Below are 27,902 nucleotides of genomic sequence, written 5' to 3'. Positions count from 1 at the left end.
TCGGATTCTGGGGTTATTTTCAGCCGCTGACGGGAGAAGAGGGTTTTCTGGCCCACTCAAACTTCCCACTTTCTGAGCGTGGCGGCCCCCGCCCTTCCTGGCAGTTCTGCTTTCCCACCAGCCTACTCCCTGGCGTTCACTCTTCCAAAAGGATTCCCCCGCCCTCCCCTCCGCCCGCCCGCAGTCGCGTCACCTTGAGGGCGTGGCCAGACGGAGCCCCGCCTCCTACGCGCGCACGCGTCGGGCCCTCAGACCTCCCCCCCACTCGGCCGGGGACGCGGAGCTGCGCGGGCCAGTCGGCCGGAAGTTCAGCCCAGCGCCTGGAAAGGAGCGGCCCGAGCGAGAACGGACGCGGCCGGGTCCGCGCGGGTGAGCGTGCGCCGCCCTGGCAGCTCGGGCCTCCGGCTCCCGCTCCTGTGTTCCGTAACCCCGGCGCGAGACGGCAGCCGGCAGAACCGCGCCGCTCGCCGGGGTCCTCCTACGTGCGCGCGCCCGGAACGCGGGCCCGCGGGCGGATGGGGAGGGCGGGAACGCGCCGGGTGCGGGCGTTGCCGAGAGCGGGAGGAGGGGGTTGCCGGCTCTCGGCGGCCTCACCCCTTCCTGATGGCCCTGCCAGAGTCTCTAGTCTAGGCGGTTTGGGGGCCATGTTTTTTGTTTTTTAATAGAAAATGGGAACTAGCGATTTCTTAATTTTTTTTTTTTGAGAAAATTATCAGCATACTTCTTAGTCCCAAAATAAGGCTAAACATTCTTTCCCCACTGAATAATTTGTAAAAACATTTTTAATGTTCACCGGAGTAAGAATACTTGGTTTCTAACACTTAGAAATTGGTTTTTTTTGAATAAATATATTTAATCCTTAGGTGCCTGAGAGTCTTCATCTCTCTCTCTCTCTCTCTCTCTCTCTCTTTCTCTCTCTGAATATTAGTGTTTTCTTTGGAATGTAAAACTCAGGCCCTCATGTGCTAGCAGAGCGCTCTACTAACAAAGTACATCTCCAATCATATATACATGTATGTGTGTATACATGTATTTATTATGCTTATATATGTAATATAAAACGTTACATGTATGTATATATGTGTGTGTGAAGTTAAGGTTGCATTGGCTTACTTTCTTTCCTTGGTTGTGAAGATTAGAAAAAGCAGCAATACACAGAATGAGCACTCTGTTATTTAGATAAACATAATAGCCTTTTTTTCCTGTTTGGTCTGTAGTTTTGATTTTTAAGATTCTAATCTAATTTAAGATTCTAATTTTCCATTGTGAAAATGCTGTAGAATGTCTATGATGTCCGATTCTTGAAAGCACAATTGATCAGTAAACAGAAATAGGTGTTATGCACAGCAGGGTCGTGTGTGTGTGTGTGTGTGTGTGTGTGTGTGGAGAAGGACCGTATCCCCGACCCCAGAGGAAATTGATAAGTGGAAAAAAAGTTTGGCATAAGTAGTGACATAATGTCTTCACTATTGCTTGCAGTAAAACTCGCTGGCACATCATGAAGTACTAACGTGAACTTAACTGAGGGTAAAATATATCTCTTGGTGCAATTTCCTCAACAGACTATTAAAGAATGTTTGTTCCAAGATCATTGAAAATCAAGAGGAATTCTAATGATGACCTCAAAGGCTGTGTAGGTAAGAAAAGTAAGCCAGAAGCGGAAGCCGTTCAGCTGGACAGTGCTGGAGCCATTCCAGTTCACGCTTCAGTTACCAAAGAAGCTGTCGCTGCCGACAGGCCCAGCAGTGCCTCAAGCCCCTCATCCAGGCCCTCTGACCAGTTGGCTGAGGCTTGTTTGGTAGGACCTGAACAGGGTGCAAAGGACAGCGTTCCTTCCGAAGAGCCTGTGAAGTCATTTTCCAAAAGCCAGCGCTGGCCGGAGCCTGGGGAGCCCGTGTGCGTTGTCTGTGGTCGCTACGGGGAGTACATCTGCGATAAGACTGAGGAGGATGTGTGCAGCTTGGAGTGCAAAGCGAAGCATCTGTTGCAGGTTAAGGGAGAGGAGCAGTCGCCGAAGGCCAGCAGCCCGCAGAGAGCTGCTTCCGAGCCTGAGTCCCCACTGGGTGCCTTTTATGTCTATAGAGAGCACCCATTTATTGGGGCCCTGAGAGAGGACCAGATTGAAACACTCAAACAGCAGCTGGGTATCTCGGTTCAAGGACAAGAAGTTGCCAGACCCATTATTGATTTTGAGCACTGTGGCTTCCCTGAGACCTTAAATCAGAACTTGAAAAAGTCGGGCTACGAGGTGCCAACTCCCATCCAGATGCAGATGATCCCTATGGGGCTTCTGGGAAGAGACATTCTTGCCAGCGCAGACACCGGCTCAGGAAAAACAGCTGCTTTCCTCCTTCCCGTTATCATCCGAGCTTTATTCGAGGTAATGTACAGACCTGACATGTATTCTCACAAACAGACACGGTATTTACCAAGTTTCTTCATAATAAATTTGTAAGCTGCATCTCAGCGCCTATATAAGTCATGCGCTGAGATGGTGGTTTTGCTTCTGTTTCATATGTGAGGCATAATTTCAAAGAATATTCTTTTTATTGTGTTGAACCAAAGCTCTCTTCTTGGAAGGCCTAAAAATTAATTTCCTTACAAAACATTTTTATTTTTAGCAGGTTTTCTATAAAAGAACAAAGTTTTGACCTGGAGGAAAAACCCTGCTTACCAGATGGATGAGCTGTGGTTTATGTCAGCTATGCCACTTGGGTTTTAGAGAAACTGGCATTGTATGTTAAAGTGCTGGTGCACTCCTAGTTGTGACCATGGCTCATCTTTAACTAGTACTGCTGGGCCTGGTGGCACAAGCCTGTATCCTAGTGCTGAGGCAGGAGAACTGGGTTCCTGACAGCCTAGGCTTTGTAGTAAGACCTTGTCTCAAGCAAAACAGAACAAGAAATACTAGCTTCTTTGTTAGTTTGTAGTGCATAAAGCATTCTCACGCACAATTTCACAGGCTCTGCAGATTTGTTTTCCTAGTCCTTGCCAAGTGTCATCTGAAATGGTTTCAACCAGAGATATTTAAGATTTGGGAGTTCTCCCAGCTTCAGAATATTTGCATAGATTTTACTGGTTGAGCATCCCTAGTTCAGAAATCCAACAAAAAGTGCTCCAGATCTGAAACTTTGTTTTTAAAAAATTATAATTTTATTTAAGTGTCTGGGTGCTTTCCTCTCTATGTGTCAGTGGATTACGTATGTGTCCTTGCCAGAAGAGGATGTTGGCGCTCCCGTAACTGGAGTTGCAGGTGGTAGTGCTGGGCACCAAACCTGGGTCCTCTGCAGGGTCAGCCAGTGCTCTTAACCACTGAGCCATCCCCACCGCTCCCAGGATCTGAAACTTTGGACCGTGTCGATGCTCCAAAGTCTTGATATTTAAAGTGCATTTTGGTTTCAGACTGCTGGGCTGAGGATGCTCAGCCTGTCCTGGGGGCTTGTGGGCTGTGCATGGGGCAAGAAGAGTGAGGAGGGTAGGCAGAGAAGAAAGAGAAGAAAGCAGTAGAGGATGGTGCAAGGGGAGGTACCAGAGGCCTAAAGTGCAGCTAACATGGGTGATGAAGAGAGCTGAGAGAGAGGATGGGGTGCAGATGCCCATCACGTATCCATACATAGACTCAAGTTCTTTGGCAAAGAAAAAAAGAAAAAAGATGTAAATGCACGAGAGTGGAGAATCAAAATACAGTGCCAAGTTTGGGTGGGTCTTCATGTGACCATGGGTTCCTCCTCGAAAGAGGAGACCTTTCCTGCCTTGCCCACTTTTGAGCTTCAATTGTTTATCTCAGTCATGTAAGAAATGGGTTCAATTTCTGATCAATTTCTGAGGCAAACTGTGCATGGGGTGAGCAAAAGGCTCATACCCGGGGCTGGTGGTGTCACATGAAGGGCGTAGTTCACAGCAGCAGGGATTCGTCGTTAGACTTTCCAAGTTGATTTTCTCCTCTCTGCAGGACAAAACTCCATCAGCACTCATTCTTACACCAACGAGAGAACTGGCCATCCAGATAGAGAGGCAAGCCAAGGAACTGATGAGTGGTCTGCCACGCATGAAGACGGTGCTTCTCGTGGGGGGCCTGCCTTTACCCCCACAGCTCCATCGCTTGCGCCAGCAGGTGAAGGTAAGCACCTGTTGGGAGAAAGCCTCTGACAGTTTTGTAAGCAGTCGAGGAACGTGTGTGTGTGTGTGTGTGCGCGTGTGTGTATGTGTGTGTTTGTGTGTGTGTGTGTGCATGATTCTGCTCGAGGATGTGATTTTAGGTAGCTTTTAGGTTTTTGCCAACTAGGTCTTTTTTTCCTCAAGTTAATTTTATAGCCAGCTGTAGTGATTCATCTGTAATACCAGCCGTGGAGGTTGAAGCAGGAGTATTGCCGAGAGTTTGTAGTCAGCCTGAGCAACATAGTTCTAGGCCAGCACACAGCTGCAGAGTGAGGCTTTGTCGCAAAAAAATTTAAATAAAAGGTTCATTTCATGTAGGAAGAGAGTGGACCGCAGCTTCCTGAGTGGTCGTATACTAAGCTCTGTTGTGTAGACTAATATACTTCATCTTGTGTAACCACATTTGCTCAGAAGGTAGGTCTGTTTATCCCATCTTACATGATTGGGAAGGCAGATCCCAGAAGGTGGGATTTAATTATATATTCCTAGCTAATAAATAATAATTTCCCGAACTGGAACCTTAGTTTAGCTGACTCTGCTACCGTCTTCACCGTGCTGCTGTGTGTGGACTGTTTTCTGATAGGGGAAGTAATGTGATCTAGCAGCTGGGAGCTTGCTGACAGTGTCACAGAGGTGGGCTTGGCTTTAGTGAGCTCTGGTCTTCTTGAGTTAGAATGGCTGTACATCCTTGTCAATTCAGGTTAAGGAAAGGTTGGCAAAGAGTGTGCAGACATTGTCCCTGGTCCCCTACTGTTCTGGACATCCCAAGGGAGAAACAGTTGTCAGAGAGCCCTGTGTGGAGAAGGGACAAGGGGTACTTACCAACAGGTATGAAAATGCTGCAATATTAAAAAAACCTCTGTATTAATACCTGTCATGCTTTTCAGACATCTCATCAGATATGTCTGGGAGATTTAAAGCATGTCAAATACACTTGTAAGACATTTTTGATTGGCAGTTAGTGGGAAATTGGGTCATTGATTTTCTTCATAAACCTCCACTATATATACAGAGAAAAGTGATATTTTGCTAGTGAAAAATCATAAGCCCAGCACCAGTATTTGTTTATAAGGCAAACCATTAACATAAGAACACTTTATGAACACCACACTGGGTTAGTAGAACTTGCTAGGGTCTCATATAAGCATCCAATCTATTTTTATTGCACAGCTTTGAAACATTATGATGCATATAAACATGTGTGCAATTTGAGACAGGGTTTCTCTATAGCTTTGGAGCCTGTCCTGGAACTCGCTCTGTAGACCAGGCTGGCCTCGAACTTGCCGAGATCCGCCTGCCTCTGCCTCTCGAGTGCTAGGACTCAAGGCATGCACCATCATCACCTGACCTTCTTTTCTCTTTCCAAGACAAGTTGTTGTATGCTTGCTGGCCTCCAGCTTAAGTTCATCCACTCCAGCCTTCTGAGTGTTGAGCTTGCTCCATCATGCTACCTGCAGCTCATTCTCAGAAAGAAAAATAGTTAATACATTGAGGGTAAACTACAGTCCGCAATATTCAGTCATTTAGATGACTGGATGCAGTGTTTCACACAATTTTTAAAAAACCAACTTGAACAAAAGAAACCAGTAAAATGTAAGAAAGTTCTTTCTCCCAGGATTCTTGGAAGTACATTTCTGACCTGGTGTTCTGTCAGTTTTACATATTTCAGAATGTGATTTCTCTAACCGAGGACATTACTCTGCATGTCCATAATGCAATTACAGATTCAGGAAGTTAACACTGACATGTTAGAATAGATCAGAAATTAACATGTCATCTACACTTTGGAGCCCACTCACATTTTTATAATTCTACCACCTACACACACACACGCACACACGTGCACACACATGCACACACACGTACACACACACACCATACCCTATACCTGGTCCCCTAGCATGCGAATCCAGCTCAAGCTGATGTAATGGCAGCACCTCTAATTCTAGCACTATGGCTTTGGAGGCAAGAAGATTGACTGTTCAAGGCTAGCCTGGGCTGCAGAGTAAAAGCCTGTCTCAAAAAATAAGCATTAACAAATAAATAGGTACAGGATCGTATGGTACATTTGGATGGTGTGTGTCGTGGTTAGTGTTGTCAACTTGACAGGATCTTGGGTCACCTGAGAGATGGCCTTTGGGCATGCCCCTGGGGGACTGCATCGATGACAGTGACCAGTGTGGGAAGACCCATCTTAACTGTAGTTCAGCGTTCCCTGGTAGGGGCTCCTGGACTGTAGAAAACTGAAAATGAAGCTGAGCACAAGCACAAAGTTATTGTTCCCTGCTCTCTGATTGTGAGTGTCCTTGCCACAAGTGGATTGCACCTTTGCACTGTGACCCAGAACAAACCTTTACCCTTAAGCCGCTCTTGGGTATTTTATTATAGCAATGGGGAACGAAACTAAAGCAGCATCTATCTGTCCTCCTCAGTTTGCTGTGGTCTTTACGTTTGTTTCCATGATTTTGACGCTTGTAAAATTTACAAGTCACTTGTTTTTGTTGTTGTTGCTCTGATTTTTCTTACTGTACTTTTAGTTTTTTATGTATATGCGTGCTTTACCTCCTTGTATGTATTTGCACCATGTGAGTACCTAGTGTAGAGGAGCTGGAGTCACAGATGGTTGTGAGCCACCAGGTGGGTGCTGGGAACAGCTAGTGCTTCTAGCCATTGGGCCGTCCTTTCATTGTTCTTCTTACATTTTTCTGTGTGTGTGGTGTGTATTGTCATGTATGTGCACGCGTGTGTGCAGGTATGTACTCCTGTGCACTTGTAGAGGCCAGCGGAGGACACTGGTTGTCATGCTCTTTCACTTCCTGAGTCATCCCCTTGAGACAGGCTCTCTTACTGAAGCTGAAATTCCGTAGTGCTGGGCTCACAGGCACACGCGCACCCGTGTTCAACTTGTGTGGGTGCTGAGGCCTTGCGCTCAGGTCCTTTTGCTTGTACAGCAAGTGCTCTTGCCTGCTGAGCCCCCCCCATCTGTCTCCTGGTCTCAGACTTACAGCAGTCCTCCTGCATCTGAAGGGCTGAGGTTTCAGGTGTGCTCCACCGTGCCCAGCTGACGAACCACTTCAGAGAGAAATATACGTTGTTCTTTTCATTGCGCCTCTTTTGGCAGCTTTTACTTCTTTTTCTTCCTTGAGGAACTGGGGTGGAACTCCAGGTCTCATACATGCTAGGTGTCTTAGTTAGGGTTTCGATTGCTGTGAAGAGACACCATGACCATGGCAGCTCTTATGTAAGGAAAGCCTTTAATGGGGGTGACTTGCATTTTCAGACATTCAGTCCATTATCATCAAGGTGGGACATAGCAGCATGCAGGCAGACATGGTACTGGAGAAGGAGCTGACAGTCCTGCAACTTGCAGGCAACAAAAAGTAAACTGAGACACTGGACGATACCTCGAGCACATATGAGACCTCAAACCCTGCCTCCACAGTGACACACTTTCACCAATGAGACCATACCTGATCCAACAAGACCTTGCCATTTTCTTTCAGATCACCTCACTAGGGAAACACTTCACGTGCCACTACCTTGCAGACTGCTAACCTGTCTTTAAACTGTAAAGTTTATTTTTTCCTTTTGCATTTAGTAAATATTTTGGGAGTAGTGCTTTGAGATACATGATGTCTAGTATTCATTGATATGATATCAGGATTCCTGTTTTGTCTAAAGGTGTAGTCTCATATTATGATTTGGTTTGGCCCTGATTTGAATGGTAGAAGTACCTGGAGCTGGTTTTTGTGGCTTTAGGTCATCTCTCCATTATCTCTGAGTACTTACTGTCTACTTAAGGAGGTCCCTGACTGCCTTATTTTTTCCCTGGCCAGTGCTGGAATCTTGCCTTTCTCCAAGGAGCCCTTTGTAGACACCCACTTCAGGAACTATGTAGGTGTACTTCGGTTGTTGTTTTTGAAGTACTCACCTTCCTCCCATTGGTCCTTTAGACTCATCTTTATGTTTTATGACCTGGACAGACTTCTCAATTTATTGTCTATGTATCACAATAGCATTTTTATTTGTTTCTTCCTGTAGATGACTATTTTCTGAGAGCAGAAACAGTGTATGACTTATTCATTGTGGTACTTTACACAGTGTCTTGTATATACTAGCTACCCAGTAAAACAATAGAATGAAAGGCCAGGTGTGGTAGTGTGTACCTGTAACCCCACTACTTAGAAGGTGGAGGCAAGCCAGGAGTACATAGTGAGACCCTGTCCCAAAAGAAAGCAACAAAGAATGAGTGAATGAGTGAATATTATCTAATTTTAAATTTGCCTTTGCTCTTTTATTCAGGTTATCATAGCAACCCCCGGACGACTTCTGGATATAATAAAACAGAACTCCGTATCACTTGGTGCCATAAAAATTGTGGTAGTAGACGAAGTAAGTAGTAATGTTTAAAACCTATCGATGCGGTTGGAGCAATGGTGAGGAGGGCAGACAGGGTCCTGGAGCTCACTGGCCAGCTAGTCTAGTCAGTCCTGACCTCTGGGCTCAGTGAGGGTCTGGGAAGATGGCCCAGGGGGTAAGGGCATTTGCCAGTCAAGCCTGATGACGAGTTCAGATCTCTAGAAGCCCTGGAAGAGCCGTGTGCACTAGCAGTAATAAATAGTAAGAGAGACCTCGGCTCAAGCAAGGTGGAAGGTGAGGACCTAGCACCAAGGCTGTTCTCTGACCTCCAGACGTGCACTCTGTCACACAATCATGCACATACACATACATAGAAAAATAAATGTGTGTGTGTATAAGATGAGGTGGAAAGTGATTGAGAAATTCGGTGACTGTTGATCTCTAAACCTTCACATGCATATAGGACGTGCTTGTGTGTGAACCTGCAAGCATACATACACTACGTGTTAAAAAACAATCCTTTAATTTTATATACTTTACTTTAAAAATATACTGTAGCTATGTAATGTCATTGTATATTCAGAGCATTCTCTGAATGAAAAAAATTAGGTACTTGTAAAAATTTATTCCAGTGGGTCTTATGCTAACTCTTATGCACACTGCAACTAAACTAAGGCATGACTCGGTTAAACCAAAGCTACCTTTTCCTAGTGCTGGATACTCAAACTCAGTGGGTACTATAATCTCCATGATAAGGTTTTGGGCTTTTTTGTATTTTGTTTTATTTTGCTGTACTGGACATTGACCCTAGAACCTTCTGCATGCTACGCAACTACTCAACCACTGAATTACCTCTCCAGTCTCACAATGACAGGTTTTTAAAATCATTTTATGCTTCCCGACATTTAAAAAAAATCATGGACAATAATTATTTACAGGAACTGTAGAAGTAGCTGATAGTGGCTATTTGCTGGCATTTGAATAGTGGTTCTTTTTCTATATGGGCATTGGTATAGTGATTGGGAAATGTTTGTTGCTGTTAGCATACCATTTTATACTTCTGAAGTATAAATGAAGTAGGGGCATTATTTTATTATATGTGTGTGTGTATAGTGTGTATGTGTACTTATGTGTATGTGTATATATGTTGTATATATACTCATGTTTGTGTATATATATTGTGTATATGTACTCGTGTGTGTATATTGTGTATATGTACTCGTGTGTATGTTGTGTATATGTACTCGTGTGTGTGTGTGTATATATATTGTGTGTATATGTACTTGTGTGTGTATATTGTGTATATGTACTCGTGTGTGTATATATATTGTGTATATGTACTCGTGTGTGTCTATATATTGTGTGTATATGTACTCATGTGTGTATATATATTGTGTATATATACTCGTGTGTGTATATATATTGTGTGTATATGTACTTGTGTGTGTTTATTGTGTATATGTACTCGTGTGTGTATATATATTGTGTATATGTACTCGTGTGTGTGTATATATTGTGTATATGTACTCGTGTGTGTATATTGTGTATATGTACTCGTGTGTGTGTATGTTGTGTATATGTACTCGTGTGTGTGTATATATATTGTGTGTATATGTACTCGTGTGTGTATGTTGTGTATATGTACTCGTGTGTGTGTGTATATATATTGTGTGTATATTGTGTATATGTACTCGTGTGTGTATATATATTGTGTGTATATGTACTTGTGTGTGTATATTGTGTATATGTACTCATGTGTGTGTATATATTGTGTATATGTACTCGTGTGTGTGTGTATATATATTGTGTATATGTACTTGTGTGTGTATGTTGTGTATATGTACTCGTGTGTGTGTGTGTATATATATTGTGTATATGTACTCGTGTGTGTGTATATTGTGTATATGTACTCGTGTGTGTGTATATATATTGTGTATATGTACTTGTGTGTGTATATATTGTGTATATGTACTCGTGTGTGTGTATATTGTGTATATGTACTCGTGTGTGTGTATATTGTGTATATGTACTCGTGTGTGTGTATATTGTGTATATGTACTCGTGTGTGTGTATATTGTGTATATGTACTTGTGTGTGTGTATATTGTGTATATGTACTCGTGTGTGTGTATATATATTGTGTATATGTACTCATGCACTTGCCATAATGTGAGTGTAAAGATTAGAGACAACTTGTGGAAGTTGTTCTCTTCCACCTATGGGTGCCAGAGATCAAATCAGGTTTAGAGGGTTGACAGCAAGCACCTTTGCCACTGAGTCATTTTGTCAGCCCTATATTTTTGTATTTAATTATATTTATTATTATTATTGTGTGTGTGCATGACTGTGCTCGTGGGAGCATGCGCCTTGACACCTGTGTGGAAGTCAGAGGACAGCTTTTGGAAGTTGGTTCCTTCCCTCCATTATGAGTTTCTAGGGGTTGAACTCAGGTCATCACTTGTGGTGCAAATGCCTTTGCCCACTGAATCATCCTGCCATACCTGTAATATTATTATTATTACCATTATTATTCCATTGATTAGATCATATAACATCACGCAGACAAGCATGAGAACTGGACACATGTTTTTCATGGTCTCCCTCCGCAGTGACAGCAGAGGGTGGGTGTGATGCAGTAGTGAAAAAGTGCAGTGCCAACCTCTGACCATGAGCACATCCCGGTGCGCCCTTGTCCCTCAGGTGTGTAAAGATGATGTAGCCAAGACCCTCAAGACCAGAGTTTGAACTTTTTTTTTTTTTTTTTTTTTTTACCACTTGGGTAGTCTTATGGAGTAGCAGTGAAGATGAGCAGTGCTGGTGATGTCTCATAGACTAAGATGTCTAAAAGAAATGAAAAATAATGTAGTTGGATCCTTTGAAAGGTCTGCTGAGTCAGCGTTTTCCTGGCGGCCTTTGGGTGGAGTTAGGTGGTGCTCGTTTTCTTATTTTTCCACGGCATTTTAATTTTCTGCAGTAAACAAGGGTTCCTAGGGTCTGTAAGAAATCATGGCACATCACGGTGCAGAAAAAGTGTCCACTTAGCAATATGTATGGAGTGTCTGTCATGTGAGGCTCCTGTTCACGTGCTCCAGCATTGAAGAGGTATGGTTTCTTTGTAGCTCAGAAGAAAAGTGAGCTGGTAAACCATACAGGTTGTTTTGGCAGAAGTCAATACAGAAGTGCTGTGTAGGTACAGATTAACCAACTCTGGATATGTACGTGGGATTGCAGAAACATTTTCACTATGTTTCAAACCTATGTGATACTGAAATTTTGAGAAAAAAAGACATTGACTTGAAATAAAGGTCAAAACATTATCCTGTCTATTGAGATAAAGAAGTACTCAAATAGGGACTGGCAAGATGGCTCAGCAAGTGGAGGTGCTTGCTGCCAAGCCAGGCAATCTGAATTCAGTCTCCAGAACCTACATGGCAGAAGGAGAGAACAAACTCCAGCAAGTTGTTCTGTAACCTACAGACACAGCATACCCAAACACACACACACACACACACACACCAATAACATTTTTACTTTTTAAAAAGTGAGTAAACAGTGTAGGCCAATGATTGGCAAATACTTCCTTTAAAATAGTAGGTGGAGAGATGGTTCAGTGGTTAAGAGCACTGACCATTCTCCTAGAGGACCAAAGTTCAATTCCCAGTACCCACATGGCTGCTCACAACAGTCTATAATTCCAGTTCCAAGGGATTTGATGACCTCTTCTGGCCTCTGTGGGTATCAGACATTTACATGATACACAGACATACTTGCAGGCAAAACATTCATATACATAAATAAAGTAAAAAGTTTTAAGTTTAAATAAAAGAATAGATGGTCACTATTGTAGGCTTTGGGGTCCAATCTGATCTTTTAAAACTAACATGTACAACCATAGCAATAAGAAAATAACCAGCATGCTATGCTGGCACACACCTGCAATCCACTACTGTAGTGCCAAAGGCAGGAGGATCATAAATTCAAGGCCATTTTAGGCTACATAGCTAGACTGTGCTTCAAGAAAACCAAAACAATCAAGCAGAAATAAACAGAAACCTAGATGTGGAGCTAAGGAGATTTTCAGTCAGTGAGGACCTGAGTTTGATACTCTAGAACCCACATAAATGAAAGCTGGGTGTGGTGGTACACTCATGTGTAGGCACCATTTTGTAGGAGGAGGGCCTGCTTGTTTGTCCCGGCTTCCCAGACCCAACATAACCACACAGAAGTTGTATTAATTAAATACCTGCTTGGCCCCCCATTAGCTCTAACTTCTTATTGGCTAACTCTTACATCTTAATTTAACCCATTTCTATTAATCTGTGTATCACCATCACCACGAGGTCATGGCCTACCAGCAAAGTTCCAGCATGTCTTTCTCTGGTGACAGAACCATGGCGTCTCTCTCTGCTTCTTCCCAGCATTCCGTTTAGTTTTCCCCCGCCTAGCTCTGTTCCCCTCTAACTCTGCTACAGACTCAAAGCAGTTCCTTTATTAACTGATGAAAGCAACACATAGACAGAAGGACCTCCTACACCACTCATGTAATCCTAGAGTTGGGGAAGTGGAGACAGGCAGAGCCCTGTCTCAGGGGCCAGCCACTCTACCCTGCTTGACAAGCTTCAGGCCACTGGGAGACCCTGGCTCAAAAAACAAGGTGAAGGGTACCTAAAGAATGGCACCAAGGTCAACCCCTGGCCTTCATGCAGGCATGAATGTCTGTAAATATACAGGTACACCTACATGAACACCACACACACACACACAAATGAAAAAAGAAAAAAGGAAAGAAAGAAAAGGAATAAAAATCTTCACAGTTAACACAGCACTCACCTAGAGAAGGAGAGACAGGAGGATCTCAAGTATAAGACTAGCCTGAGTTATCTAGAGATACTCCAATCCAAAGCACCAAGGACTGGGGAAGGATGTATGGCCCCATTACTAAGGGGACCTGCTGCTCTTTATGAAGATTTGGATTTGATTCCCAGCACCTACACCATAGCTCTCAGCTGTCTGTAACTCTGTTCCATGGGACCTGACACTTTCTAGTTTCTGTGGACACCAGGCCCAAGCATGTACATATTCATACATAGATACAAACACAATACACATAAACTAAACATCTTTAAAAATGATTGTAAATATAATTAAATTGTAAAATACTTGCATAGCGTTTGCAAGGTATTGGATTCTACCTGTTCCACCATTGAAAAAATGTATTAGAAGAAGAGGAAAATGATTGGATGTGATGGGTTTCCACAGAACAGGTAAAGGTTAGAATTTGTCTTGAATACCATGAACTAGTGGAGGAAACTACAATAAAATAAATACTGTATTATGTAAACGATGTGCTAATTGTCTAGGGCAATTAAGGTCAGGAGTAGAATTAAGAGAGTAAATGCTTTGGCACTATTAATAGTAATGGAGCCAGGTGGTGGGTGTGCACACCTTTAATCCCAGCACTCAGAAGGCAGAGACAGGCGGATCTCTGTGAGTTCTAGGCCAGCCTGGTCTACAAAGTGAGTTCCAGGACAGGCTCTAAAGCTACAGAGAAATCCTGTCTCAAAAATCCAATGTGTGTGTGTGTGTGTACATATACATATATATAGTAATGGTCTGCCTTATCTGAGGAGTAGAAGGGGGTGGGGTGGGGAGAAGGTGGAGGGAATGGGGGGATTGGGAGGATGGAAGGGAGGAGGAACTGGGATTGGTATGTAAAATTTTAAAAAAAGGTTGGTTTAAAAAAATTAAAAAATTGTAATGAGATTTGGACTGCTCCTCAGAAGATTTAAAAACCAGAGGACAGATCAGATATTCCCATGAAGAGATAAGCAGCACTGGCAGAAAGCCCAAGTGTCTTGTGGAGGGAGGAAGGAGACCAACCGGCTTGAAGAACCCTTCCTGAAAAATAATAGGAAGTAGAGTGGGGCAGCTAGGGTGGAGTCAAATTATAGAGGCCCTGAAAGGGAGGCAGAAGCTTCTGGATTTGATGTGGGAGACAATGAGGCTCTCTAAATTACGAGTTGGGTGTAGCTTGGTAAAACTGGTGGTTTGGGGATGCCATTCCCCTGCTCAGTACAAGAGAAGTTAAAGAAGAAGGACTCAGAGATGGAGCCATCAACAAACCAGCCAAGGAGTGAAGGGGTCAAGGGCAGGGTGGAGGCCCTGGGACTGAAGGGTTAAGTCTGAGAGTCGTGTAAAGTCATCATTTATGAGCCTTCTGAAGACTGCATGTGGGGAAGGAAGGAGGCAGCTGGTGAGGTGACTCCATAAATTATAGTGTGCTTTTAATTTTAGCAAAGGGTAAGTGAGTAAATGCTGGGTCCTGGTTACGCTGTCTGAGTTCGCCCTTCCTCTGAACAGTAGATGAAGGGAAACCTTTCTCTCCACGCAGGAAGCATGCATTGGAGTCTATGTGCTGTCTGGTTTCTCCAAGAGAAGGCTGGAGGAAAGTAGTGAGCAGAGAGGATGGAGGGCCTGGTATTGGCATTGGCAGCTGAGTCAGCACAGTAGCCTGGGACAGGAGCTGAGAGCAAGCGAAGGCTCTCAAGGAGGGAGAGCCATTTCCTGCAATGGCCTCTGCTCAGTGTCACTGTCGGGTCTCTTGTCAGATCTTCCCTTTGGCCTAGAATTCTCCGCCACCCCCATCCTGCTCCTTCCTCACTGCTTCAGAATGAGAGACTCTGAAACTTCCCTGTCCCTCAGGAGGAGAGTTGAGGCCTTCTTCCTCTGCTCTGTCAGACTATGCACAGACTGTACTGTCTCACTTACACCGTGTTGCAGTGGATAAGTATTGATCTGTTCAACTTGGCCTAATGATAAAAATCACCTGGGGTCCAGATAGTATGTGCTGGCCTGTGACCCCAGCACTTAGTAGGCAGATGCTAGAGGGTGGGTTCAAAGCCAGTCTGAGGGCACCGGAGAGATGGCTCAGTAATTAAGAGCACTTGCTGCTCTTACAGAGGACCGGAGTTCAGTTCCCAGCACCCACCTGGTGGCTTTAGTCCTGGTTTCAGGGCATCCAACACCCTTTCTGACCTCTGCAAGTCCAGGCACACGCATGGAGCACAGACTTGCCTGCCAGAAAAATGCTCAAACACAAAAAAATTAGTGAATCCAAAGCCAGCCTGGGCTACCAGGAAACCATATCTCCAAATAAAAGGAAGTGGCAAACATTCAAAAACAGAACTGCCTGGCGTGCCAGTGAATGCAATCTAGACTGGCTTTCTCACTGGGACAGAGATTCAGCAGCCCAGGGATCTTGAAAACTCACCCCAGGTAATTCCTGGATTTTAAGAGGTTTGGGACACTGGCATGAGCCTTTTACAAAATTAGGTCTTATTTAGTACTTAGAATTAAGGATGTCGGGGCTGGAGAGATGACTCAGAGGTTAAGAGCACTGATTTTTACTTCGAGAGGTCCTGAGTTCAATTCCCAGCAACCACATGGTGGCTCACAACCATCTGTAATCAGATCTGGTGCCCTCTTCTGGAGTGTAGGCACACATGCAGCCAGAACACTGTATTCATAATAAATAAATAAATCTTAAAAAAAAAAAAAAAAAGAAGGATGTCCCTATATCTATGAAAGGTATTCTTTGGGGGCTTTTCTCATGCTGGATACTGTTGGTTAGTGGATGTATGGAAAGGAATGCTGATGAGCTCTGCCCCGTGGAGCTGTGGCGAGTGTACCTGTCCATGGCAGGGACATATTTTCTTAGATTCTTAGAGGCTCTCTGGGAAGGTGCTGTATAATGTATACTGAGATTTGATGGAGACACTTCTGGAGGGAAGACAGAAGACGGACAGCCAGTGCACATCAGTGGACAGCCAGTGCACATCAGTGGACAGCCAGTGCACATCAGTGGACAGCCAGTGCACATCAGTGGACAGCCAGTGCACATCAGTGGACAGCCAGTGCACATCAGTGGACAGCCAGTGCACATCAGTGGACAGCCAGTGGACAGCCAGTGCACATCAGTGGACAACCAGTGGCAGGGAAGGCTTCAATGTGAATTGGGGTGAAATACCAACATTTAAGCCATAGATATCTCAACATTAATTTTTTTAATAAAATAATTTTATTATATAGGACATATCCATAGCTATAAGGAAATAAAATTTTGAAAAACAAAAAGTGAACCCTGATGGGTATGGTGGCTCATGCCTATAAACCCAACACTTGGGAAACTATCTCAGAAAGATCATGAATTCAAAGCCAGCCCAGCCTACCTACCAAGACTCCGTTTCCAAAGTCCGAGGCTGACAGATGCGCTTCAGTAGTGGGACACTAGCACGCGCACAGACCTGGGTTAGATTCTCACCACCGGAAGACAAAGTGCAGTGAGCAGACCTTCCCCTTACACACAGCAGCTCTCTAGGCTTCTCCACGGTAGCAGTTTAGATTTCAGAGTTTCGCTCCATAGTTCAGTCTGTTCTTGAACTCAGTCCTCTTGCCTTGGCCTCCTGAGTGGATGGATTACTGTGTAAACCATTCCCCCAGCCTAATTAATTTCTTGACTATATATACTTCCATTCTGTTCTGTAATATAAGCAGTATTGTGTTATACAGTATTCACGTCTTTTCTCCATGCAGTCATTCATTACCCAGCAAAGAGCTTTCTGTTTTTCAGGATGACACAGTGTTATATGTTGCCATAATTTAACAGGTGCCTTATGGATAAGTATACAGAATGTCTCTTTTGTAGCTATTAATAATAATAATCCATATCATTAAGTTATATAGTTTATATTTTGCATAAACATTTCCCTGTTGGTCTTTTGGCACTGTACTTTTGTATTTTTCTGTGTTTTTTTAAATTTTTTTCTGTTCTTAATTATTCAGTCTTATCCCGAGTGGCTCTGGGTTGTAGTGCTGACTACGCCCGAGCTTAGAATGCCTTCCTTTTAGGCCGACACCATGTTGAAGATGGGCTTTCAACAGCAAGTGCTTGACGTTTTGGAAACCACTCCTGCTGATTGTCAGACCATCTTGGTTTCTGCCACGATCCCAGGCAGCATAGAGCAGCTTGCAGAGCAGCTTCTGCACAACCCTGTGAGGATTATCACTGGGGACAAGAACCTGCCCTGCCCCAGCGTGCGGCAGATCATCCTATGGGTAGAAGACCCAGGCAAAAAGAAGAAGTTATTTGAAATCTTAAATGTGAGTATTTAAGCAGGCAGCCATGTTTGTGGCCTGTGTTTGTATTTCCTCAGCTCCGGAGTGATATTTAAGGGTAGCTTTGGAGGAATTTTGGCGCATATATTTAATAGCAAATCCTTTTATGTGCATCAGAATTCTGTAAGGATCAAATTTTGCTTCTGATGTTCATTTGAGGCAGACTTTTTCTATGTATCCCTGACTTGCCTGATACCATGTAGCCCAGGCTCACAACACTCCCACCTCCCTCTCCTTAGTATTGGGGTTAAAGGCATTTGCTGCCATGCCCAATTCAAAGTTTTGATTCTGGAAATATGTAGTGTAGATGCCTGGTTGCCGCTTTGTTAGGGTACACATTTTGTTTTGTTTTTGAGCTGGCTTGGAACTTATAACCCTCCTTCAGTTCATGGAGTTTGTGGTTTGCAGTGTCTGTGCCGTCCCTTTTGACTCAGAATCTGTTTTCTTTTCCTTATTATAAAAAGGATTTCATTTTGAAGATTATTCCTCACGAGTTGGGCATAGTGATTCATGCCTATAATCCCAGTATTTGGAAGGGCCGAGGCAGAAGAATAGCCTTGTATTTGAAACTAGCTAGTGTAACGGGAGGGGCGGGCTGCTTGTCGTCCCTCCCGCCTACCTTACACCTGAAATAATCACACAGAGACTGTATTCATTTCAACACCGCCTGGCCCATTAGCTCTAACTTCTTATTGGCTAATTCTTACATCTTAATTTAATCCATTTTTGTTAATCTGTGTATTGCCACGTGACTGTGGTTTACTGGCAAGATTCTAACCAGCGTCTGTCTCAGGCAGGAGATCCATGGCGTCTGCCCCTCTGCCCTTCTTCCCAGCATTCAGTTCTGTCTACTCCACCTACCTAAGTTTTGTCCTATCCACTAGGCCAATGACAGCAACACACAAACAGAAGGAACTCCTACATCAGACTAGGGCTACAAATTGAGCTCCAGTGAGCCTAGACTACATAATATGATTCTTTCTCAAACATACATGCGTGCACACACACACTTCTTCAATATTTTAACTTTCAAAGTGTTTCTTGTCTATTCTGTCCTTGAGAATCTTTGAACTAATTTAAGCAGACTTGTCAGAGTGGCTGATATATGGAAGAAATACTTACAAATATGGTATTAAGTTAAAAACAACTTCCATTGACTAGTGAGCAATGTTTAGAACTATGTAATGGGCCTTAAATTTTTAAAATATATTTGTAATATTAATGTTTAAAAAGTGAAATGATGAGTTTGTGCACCCTTAAATGAGAACATTTAGAAGATATGCTTTTGTTTTATATTATAAAATAATTATAATTTCTTTTTAGCAATATTTATAAACCTTTCAATAGTTAGCTCTTGCTAATGATTTCAGAGTTTTCCACATAAATTATGCTCTATGAAGAATTTAATTTCTTGTCTTGTTTCCTCAGGATAAGAAGCTCTTTAAACCTCCAGTGTTAGTATTTGTGGACTGCAAACTAGGTGCAGATCTGTTGAGTGAAGCAGTTCAGAAAATCACAGGTCTACACAGCACGTCCATCCACTCAGAGAAGTCTCAGCTGGAAAGGAGAGACATACTGAAGGTTGGCTCGTAGCGCTCTGTGTTCTCTGTCTTCAGAATCTATTTTGCTGCATTTTCAAGAGACGACCTACTGCCAACTGGTATAAGGCAAACCTGCTCAGTGAGAGGAACATGAGGAAGCAGTGACTGAAGTTCACTGTTCCTCTTGTTCAGGCCTCTGTGTGTGGGGAGCAATAAGCCAGCTCTCTGGAGGGTGTGTGCTAAATGGATAGCTAATTCACTATTTCAGAAATCAGGTCAGTTTGGTCTGAGACAGAGCAGAAGCTCACCTTAGGAAGAGATTCACTTGAGTAAATTAGTAAAATAGATTCCACAGAGGCTAGGGAGAGTCTAAGGTAAATCAGTTTTCAAGTGTAAGACTTCTATTTATTGAAAAGCTGTTACAACAAAATACTGAGGTGAGCATTTAAAAACGTCAGAATTACACAAAGCCATATAAAATAAGTTCTAGATAATGATTTATTTTTTTACTGTTTATTGTTTTTTGCATAGGATTTTATTATGTACCACTAGCTGGCCTAGAACTCTATCTAGACCATGCTGGCCTTGAACTCATAGATCTTCTGGCTTCTCTCTTCTGAGGGCTGAAATTATAGATATGCCTTATGACTCCTGGCCTGAATAATGAACTTTTTTGATTTATTGGAAAGGGATTACTGGAAGGAGACTATGAGGTGGTGGTGAGCACAGGAGTCCTGGGCCGAGGACTGGACTTGGTCAACGTCAAGCTGGTTGTGAATTTTGATATGCCTTCAAGCATGGATGAGTATATTCATCAGGTAAGGTGCTTCCTGTCCTGCCAGCTTGTTGATGAGTTTGATTGGATAAGGCATTGTCAGGTCGAGCAAACACTTTTTAAAAAGCAGGACATAAAACTTTGCATAACTTTAGTCTTCAAAAATATATATATACTTAGGACTGGAGAGTTAACTCAGCAGTTAAGAACACGGTCTACTCTAGAAGACCCTTGGCCAGTTCTCAGAGCCTACATGGTGGCCAACAACCATCTGTAACTGTGGTCCCAGGGGAGCTGACACCCTCTTCTGACCTCCTTGGGTACCATGCACATAGTGTACATACATACATACAGACAAAACATTCATTCATACACATAAAAATATTTAAAATTTTTTTTAAATTAAAAAAAATGTGTGTGTGTGTGTATGTGCACGTACATGTGCACTTAGAAACAAAATTTTGGTTCTAAAAACTTTATACCTAAACTATGTTAAAAACTAGAAGTGAGAAACCTAAAATTCTGTTTATTTGTTTTAATGTTAAGGGTAGGAGAGATAGCTCAGTGGCTAAGGGTACTTGTTGCCCTTGCAGGGGACCTGGTTTACTTCCCAGCACCCCCAGAGCAGCTCACAAGCATCTGTAGCTCCAGTTCTGGGGTCCAGGCACCCTCTTGTGGCTCTGCTGGCACTGGGCCTGCACATGATACACAGCCATAAGAGGCAAAACACATACGTGCATAAATTAAATCTTTAGAAAACATTTTAGGCACCAAATTATTGCTTCATTTTTGATGCTTTCTTTTTTCCCTTCATCAAGTCCACTGGTAGCTTTTATATTTAGAAAAGAAACTTGTTTAAAAGATTGCTTTAAGTTGCTGTGCTGGCCGGAGTAAACGTGATCCTCTAAAGTGCTTGTTTTAGGAGCCTTGTCTTCTCTCCATATCCTTACTTGTCCTAGTCTTTCGCCTGTTAAAGTTGCATTGGTTTCCTTTGCTGCAGAAGTAACAATGGCCTCTTTCTTGCAGAAACAGAGCCTTTAGTGCTGTTATCTCTCTGACTGCCCCATCTTGCTTCTGTGGCATCACTTACAGTCCCTCAAGCACAGCCTTCCTCTGATGCTCTGGGGCTCACCTCCCAATGGCCGCATTGACTCTGCAGTGTCTACACTGCAGTGCAGCTTGAGTTTTACTTTGGCTTCAAATATCCTCAGGAGGTAGTGTTAGAACAAATGAAATGTTTCCTTCCAAATATTTCATAATTTTAGATAGAAATCTCTCTAAAATGTTACAATATTGAGATGCTTCTTTGCCTCTTAGAATATGCTAATTATAGTCATTTAACCTTTCAGGACATCCCAAGGCTGACTCTGGCTTTCCTTATCCCCACTACAACATAGTGGTGGCCTCTGGGCTTGCTGAATGTGTGAGGTTTCTTAACTCTGTTTAGATGACTCTAGAGCTGGCTGCTTTTCCAGCTCTGTCTGTGTCTTAGATTATTTCAGTTCTTAAAGCACATATTCATGGTAACAAGCATCACACATAACAAAAGGCATAGAATGAGAAGTAAGCCTTCTTTTTTGTTTTGAGACAGGATCTCTACATAGCCCTGCCTGCCGCAGACCTCACAGAGATCTGCCTGCTGCTGCCTCCTGAACGCTGGTATTAAAAGAGTGCACCATCACACCTGGCAACAGGTCTTCTTTACCATTTCCTTCTATCTTTGAGTTTTGGCAGATAAAAGTTTAAAAATTATAAACATACATACATATAAGGTACACATATTTATTATATACATGTGAATGGGACCACATCATAACTATCGTTCCATGCCTTGCTTTATTAAATATATCTCAGATGTCTTTTCTCATCAGCATACATAATAGGTACCATTTAGATGTTAATAGGTATATCCAGGCTCTTTAAATGTTTTCACTAACTTACTTGGCTTGTCCCATTTTGACTGCTACGAGATGATGCACTGTGTGAATGTACTATAGTTAACAAACCCTCTATTGATTGTTATGCTTTAAAGAATGCTGCAGTAGCACTCACGTACTTGTCTTTTTATGAGAGCTTATACAACGAGTTCCTCTGGCCATGGGCATGGTAGTCAAACCAGTATTTGCAGCTATGGGAGAGGCTGGATCAGAAGGATTGTTTGAGTCCAGAAGTTTGTGGATAACCTGAGCAGTATAGCAAGACCCTATCTAGATTAAAAAAAAAAAAAATTTTTTTTTTTTTTAGTAGAACTGCTAAGCCGAAGATAAGTATAATAGGAATTCCCATGTGGCTGGTTTTTATTTTTAATGGTAGAAAGTTTCTGGGAAAAGTAATTTGATATTAGATAGCATCAGCTACCTTGGAGTTTAGAAAGTATTGGAGGTTGTTTTTGTTTTATGCGGGGTTTTAGACCCAGGGCTATGTGCGTACTGGGCAAACACTCAACTACTAAGCCACATTCCCCATCCCTGCCCCCCCCCTTTAATTTTGAGATTGTGTCTTTCCAAGTTGATCAAACTAACTTCAAACTTGGGGTTCTCTTGCCTCAGCCTCCCAAGTAGCTGGGATTACAGGGGTATGCTCCCACTCCCTGCTATACTCTGTATCTCATTGTAATCATCAGTAGATACAGTTCCGAAACTGTACAACCCACTCATTTAAAGAGAATCCCAACAATTAAGTGTGTAAATGTATCTGTACAGGTGTACAACCATAACTGCAGTCAGGTCTAGAAAATGTTTACCACCCTACAACAGACGCCCCATATCACCAGCAGGCACCCCCACACCTGAGCAATCACTCACCCTCCGCTTCTGTCTCTGTAGATTTGACTCTTGTGGTCATTTCGTGTAAAAAGAATCATGTCATGTGTGGTCTTCTATAACTTTTTTCTTTTTTTTCTTACTGTCTTCAACATTTACCCATTTTATAGCATGTATATTTAAATTTTGTTTTTTCTTTTATTGCCAAAAATATTCCATTTATAATACATCACCTTTCTATTTCAATTCGCTAATTGTACTTTATATTTTTGGCTACTGTTAATATCAGCTGCCCTGCTGTGAATACTCATATACAGGTTTTTCTGGCCACACATTTTTATTCCTTCTGGCTAGAACCTAGGATCAGAGTTGTCCAATTCAATGGTGACTTTGTGTTTAACATTTTCAGGATCTACTAGACTGTTTTCCAAAGTAACTTTTACATATTCTTCAACAATATGTGAGTTCCAGTTTCTCTACATCTGCCAAGTCTTGTTATTCCTTGATTGATGAGTGAGTGAGTGAGTGAGTGAGTGAGTGAGTGAGTGAGTGAGTGATTTTAAAGTCAGGGTTTCATGAATTCTCATATTCCTTGCTGACCTTAAATATCAAAGTAACTGAGGATAACCTTGAACTTCCTATTGCTAGAATTACAGACACTCATTACTGCACCCTGCTTATGCCCTGCTGGGGATCTAACCCAGGGCTCCTCCTTGCCAGGCCCTCTATCAACTGAGCTATATTCTAACCCGCCTTCTTGATTATAATCCCCCGTAGCAAGGAAATGGTGTTTTGTTATGGCTTTGGGTTGCATTTCCTCAATGGTGAATGTAGCTGTAGGAATATCTTTTCAGTACTTGTGTTTTCAATACAAATGTATTTGTATATCTTCTTTGGTAAGGTTCACATCCTTTGTCCAGTCTTTAAATTAGGTTATCATTATTATTATTATTAGGCCTTAAATATTTTTTTGCATATTCTAGAAAACTTGCATCAAATACATGATTGTTAATACTTTCTCCTCTTTTGTGGGTTGTAGCTATTTCTACATCAGTTTGTATTTTATTTGAACAATCCATATTTAAAAAAAAAATACAGCAATATAAGTCATCAGGTCAGCTAAAGCAGGAAGCTGGCACACACCTCGGCGTCTGCTTCCTCGCTTTGCCGGTCTCCTTCCCTAGAGGCCATCAGCCCTTTTCACTTTTTCAGAGCTTTTTGTCTTTAGTAACCTTAAAGCTACCTTCTTTAGGAACCACCAGTTCTCTTCAATATTTCGTTTTTAGTTTTTTATGACAGGGTCTCTCTATCCCTGGATGTCCTAGAGCTGCTCTGGAGACCAGGCTGGCCTCAAGCTCACAGAGATCCGCCTGCCTCTGCCTCCTTCCTGAGTGCTGGGATCCAAAGCATGTGCCACCACACCTGGCTCACTAACTCTAAGTATAGACTTTAGATTTTACATTTCAGTTGATGAACAGAAGTTGACAATGACTCTGTTTCCCCTATTCTGGAAACTTTCTCAGAATATTTTCATTTTGTATTTAGAAACAAGATTTTGTGCTAGCTATAGATTCCAGTATTTGACTCACAAACTTGTGTCCATTCTGTCAAACTGAGAACTCTGTAAGAATGAAATAGCTAAATCTAACATTTCAAGGCACAAAAACTAGACCAAACAGTCTTGTGTTGTTTCATTAAAACCAACATAGCAAAAATACACACATGCTGCCATCAACCCTCTACCTTGATTTCATAAATACATTAAGACATACACCAGAGAGCACCATTAGGATTGTAGCCCAGGGGTACTGCTCAATGCTTGGCACACCTGAGGCTGGGTGCAGTACCCAGGATACACTTGTGCACCCATGCGTGCACGCACACACACATGCACGCACACACACACATGTATGCATGCACTCCCACAGAAGAAAGCATGCACCTGAATGAATGGTAAGCTGTGTAAACACCTTTAATGATAGTCTTCATTTCTCTGGAAATAAAAGCGACACCTGAAAGTGTCCTTTTGCTTTGTTTCAGGTCGGCAGGGTGGGGAGACTCGGTCAAGATGGAACCGCGATTACTTTTATCAATAACAACTCTAAACGGCTCTTCTGGGATGTTGCCAAAAGAGTGAAGCCCACAGGATCCATCCTCCCCCCACAACTGCTAAATTCCCCTTACCTTCATGAGCAGAAGAGGAAGGAGCAACAGAAAGACAAACAGACACAGAGCAACCTGGTCACGGGGGCTAACCTCATGGACATTATCAGGAAACATGAAAGGAGCAATTCACAAAAATGACCTGGTATGCCACTTCCAGCAGGCTTTACTATGTATTATCAGTAAAATTTCTAATAACTGCTATATGATTGAGTAAATAAAAATGTACAAGGAACAAGCTGGGTGGCGGTGGTGGCGCACGCCTTTAATCGCAGCACTCAGGAGGCAGAGGCAGGCGGATCTCTGAGTTTGAGGCCAACTTGGTCTACAAGAGCTAGTTCCAGGACAGGCTCCAAAGCTACAGTGAAACCCTGTCTCGAAAAACAACAACAACAACAAAAAATGCACAAGGAACTGGACAGTGGTCGCACACGACTTTAATCCTAATATTCAGAGGTGGAGGCAGGCAGATTTCTATGATTTCAAGACCAGCCTGGTCTATTGTGTGAGTTCCAGGACAGCCAGGATTGTTAGTTTTTCTTAGGGGGATAAAAGGCTAAAAAAAATAAAAAAAAAACTGCAAGGAACAGAGGAATCTTTAAGATCTTTTTTAAATTTAATAAAATTTGTACAGTAATAGTGTATTTATTTCAATTCACAACTTTGTTATTAAAAATAAAATCAGAAGATAAATTGCTTTAAAAAAAATGCAGTTTGTGTCCTCTGACCAGCATTCTCTGTTGTTTAAATAGGTCGTTCCCTGAGCTATTGCTGTCAGGGCAGGACCCTCCCTCCCCAGCACGGGCTCCTGCCCTGCCCCAGCAGCACCAGAAGCACACTGAGGCTTGAGTCCTTGTTGGATGGTTAGGAAGAAAGTGAATGATTGCAACGTGAAACTCCAAAGTGCTTTGAAAAGAAGTACAAATGTCTAGTTTTGTTCCCAGTTGCTTTCCCTTTGGCTTGGTTAGCAACTTTTAAAACTTCCTCCCCAAATGGTTCTACCAACAGGAGATCAAGCAGTCGAATGTATGAACCTCTGGGGCCATTGGCTTTCTTTTCATTAAAAACCAGTAGCATTTGTTGGGGAAATTTAGGAGCAGTCATACAGGCGTTGAGGTGGAACTTTGAGCTAAAGCATCTTCCCTGAGCTGTCACAAACGAGTGCCTGATGCAGTGTGCATCCCTCGGACTCTGTGTCTGTGTGCATATTTATGTACGCATAACCTCAAGGGAGCCTGGGAAGCCAAGGATTCAGAGTCCCAAGTGCTACCTACAGCAAGGATGCTGCAGGGGTGAGCTGCGTGCTGATAATTTCTGGGCAGCGGGACAGCTGAGTCTTGTTTGCTTGTTTGTTTTAAACTAGATTCAAAGTTATTTTAAGGAAAATTGGGGTAGCCAAAAAAGTAAGATGACTTTCTGAATCAACCCTTCTGGGAAAGTCAGGTGTAGTAAGTAGCTCATTCATGCCTGTAATCCCAAGAATTAGCAGTCTGAGGCAGGAGGATCACTGCCAGTTTAAGACCAGCTTGGCCTACAAAGTGAGACCCTTTTTTAAAAATCAAACAAAGCAACAGCAAATGATGAAAATATATTTGAACAAACAAGCAAACAATACCACAAGTGGTAAGGTGACTTCACTGGTAATTTAAACTCAGCTGCTTCTGTCCCACTGCTGTGTTCCAGCGGCCTTTCAGCTGGCTGTTGATCTCCTTAGGACCCACTGTAAGCTTAATAATTTGTTGTGTGGAGTAGCTGAGAGGTGCGGTGGAGGAGGAAAAGAGCTTACATCCCAGATGAGAACTGAATTCAGGGCCTGAGTCCCTGGAGGGGGAGCCCACTGTTAGTGCACCCCCTGTCCTGAGTCCCAGGAGGGGGAGCCCACTGTTAGTGCACCCCCTGTCCTGAGTCCCAGGAGGGGGAGCCCACTGTTAGTGCACCCCCTGTCCTGAGTCCCAGGAGGGGGAGCCCACTGTTAGTGCACCCCCTGTCCTGAGTCCCAGGAGGGGGAGCCCACTGTTGGTGCACCCCCTGCTGGTCCTTCTCACAGTGAGACCTTGAAGCTCTTCCTGCTCCAAATCTCAAATCTTGGCTTCTGCTTCCCATTTTTTCATAGCTTCTAGTCCTTTTTTACTCCGTTGTCTTTAGGCGAGCAGTGCTGTGGTTCTTCTTATATAGACCAAAACATTAAACTTTACAAAGGAAGCTGGTGAGAGCATTGCTGGTATTTATTTTAGTTACATTGTTCTGTGACAGCTTCACACACACACACATACAGTGCTTTCTGGTTACTCTTACCCTTACCCCCTCCCTACCAGTCTCCTTTCCACAGTCTCAACTTTAGGTCTGTTTTGTGGCCCACTGAGTTTACCCAGGCCATCTGTGGGGTCACGGGTTCGCAACTACCCGTTGGAGCTTGGTGAGCTCAGCATTGGGACACAGCTCAAGACGATGACACCCCCCCTTCCAGAATCCATCAGTAGTCAGGGCAGGGTAGGGCAGGTATTTTTAGTTACCATCTACTGTCATTATTCCATGCAAGAAAGAACACGCCAAGCAAAACAAGAAGGAAGAGTGAGTGTACAGGAACGGATCTTGCTCAGAAATGGCAAGAAGGAACTACACTATAAATATTTCAATAGTTTTGTAAAAATTATTGTACGGTTCAAAATATGAATTAGCTGAAATAACTAACATGTGCAGGCACTTCTTTTCTAGTAATTATACGACAAAGGCGCAGAACCGGCTCCTTGTTTGTTTTATTGCAGAGTTGAAGCAAACAGCTTTTCCGTTGTAAACAGCGTAGCTGTAAGTGGCTTTTAGACTGAGTTACTCAGGAGCCTCTTTATCAGATGCTGTAGATCATTCGTCTAGTGTTCCTGAAGCCAAGCGCACTCCCCAAATCAGAAAGATGAAGGGCCTATCTAATGTGTGGCTTCAGAACACCTTATAGAAAACATCGCCACATCTTTCA

At 43.0% G+C, this 27,902-nt stretch overlaps 1 protein-coding gene across 2 annotated transcripts; it reads left to right on the top strand.

The window, feature by feature from the left end:
- The first annotated feature begins 271 nt into the window (after positions 1-271).
- Ddx59 (DEAD-box helicase 59) lies at positions 272-26,841 on the top strand. 2 transcript variants are annotated; one of them, XM_057770874.1, is made up of 8 exons: positions 272-369; positions 1,563-2,380; positions 3,953-4,120; positions 8,461-8,550; positions 17,424-17,675; positions 19,119-19,271; positions 19,921-20,049; positions 24,809-26,841. In XM_057770874.1, exons 2-8 carry the CDS (start codon positions 1,574-1,576, stop codon positions 25,070-25,072), a joined length of 1,863 nt encoding a protein of 620 aa, XP_057626857.1. In that variant the 5' UTR covers positions 272-369; positions 1,563-1,573; the 3' UTR covers positions 25,073-26,841. The 2 variants fall into 2 exon arrangements, with proteins under 2 accessions (XP_057626857.1, XP_057626856.1); XM_057770873.1 differs by having other exon boundaries at positions 273-369; positions 1,480-2,380.
- Positions 26,842-27,902: the final 1,061 nt, after the last annotated feature.

The sequence above is a fragment of the Chionomys nivalis genome, chromosome 5, assembly GCF_950005125.1.
Source record: "Chionomys nivalis chromosome 5, mChiNiv1.1, whole genome shotgun sequence".
Lineage (NCBI taxonomy): Eukaryota > Metazoa > Chordata > Mammalia > Rodentia > Cricetidae > Chionomys > Chionomys nivalis.
The sequence above is the reverse complement of the archived record's forward strand: the minus strand, read 5'-3'. Positions and strand labels throughout refer to the sequence as shown.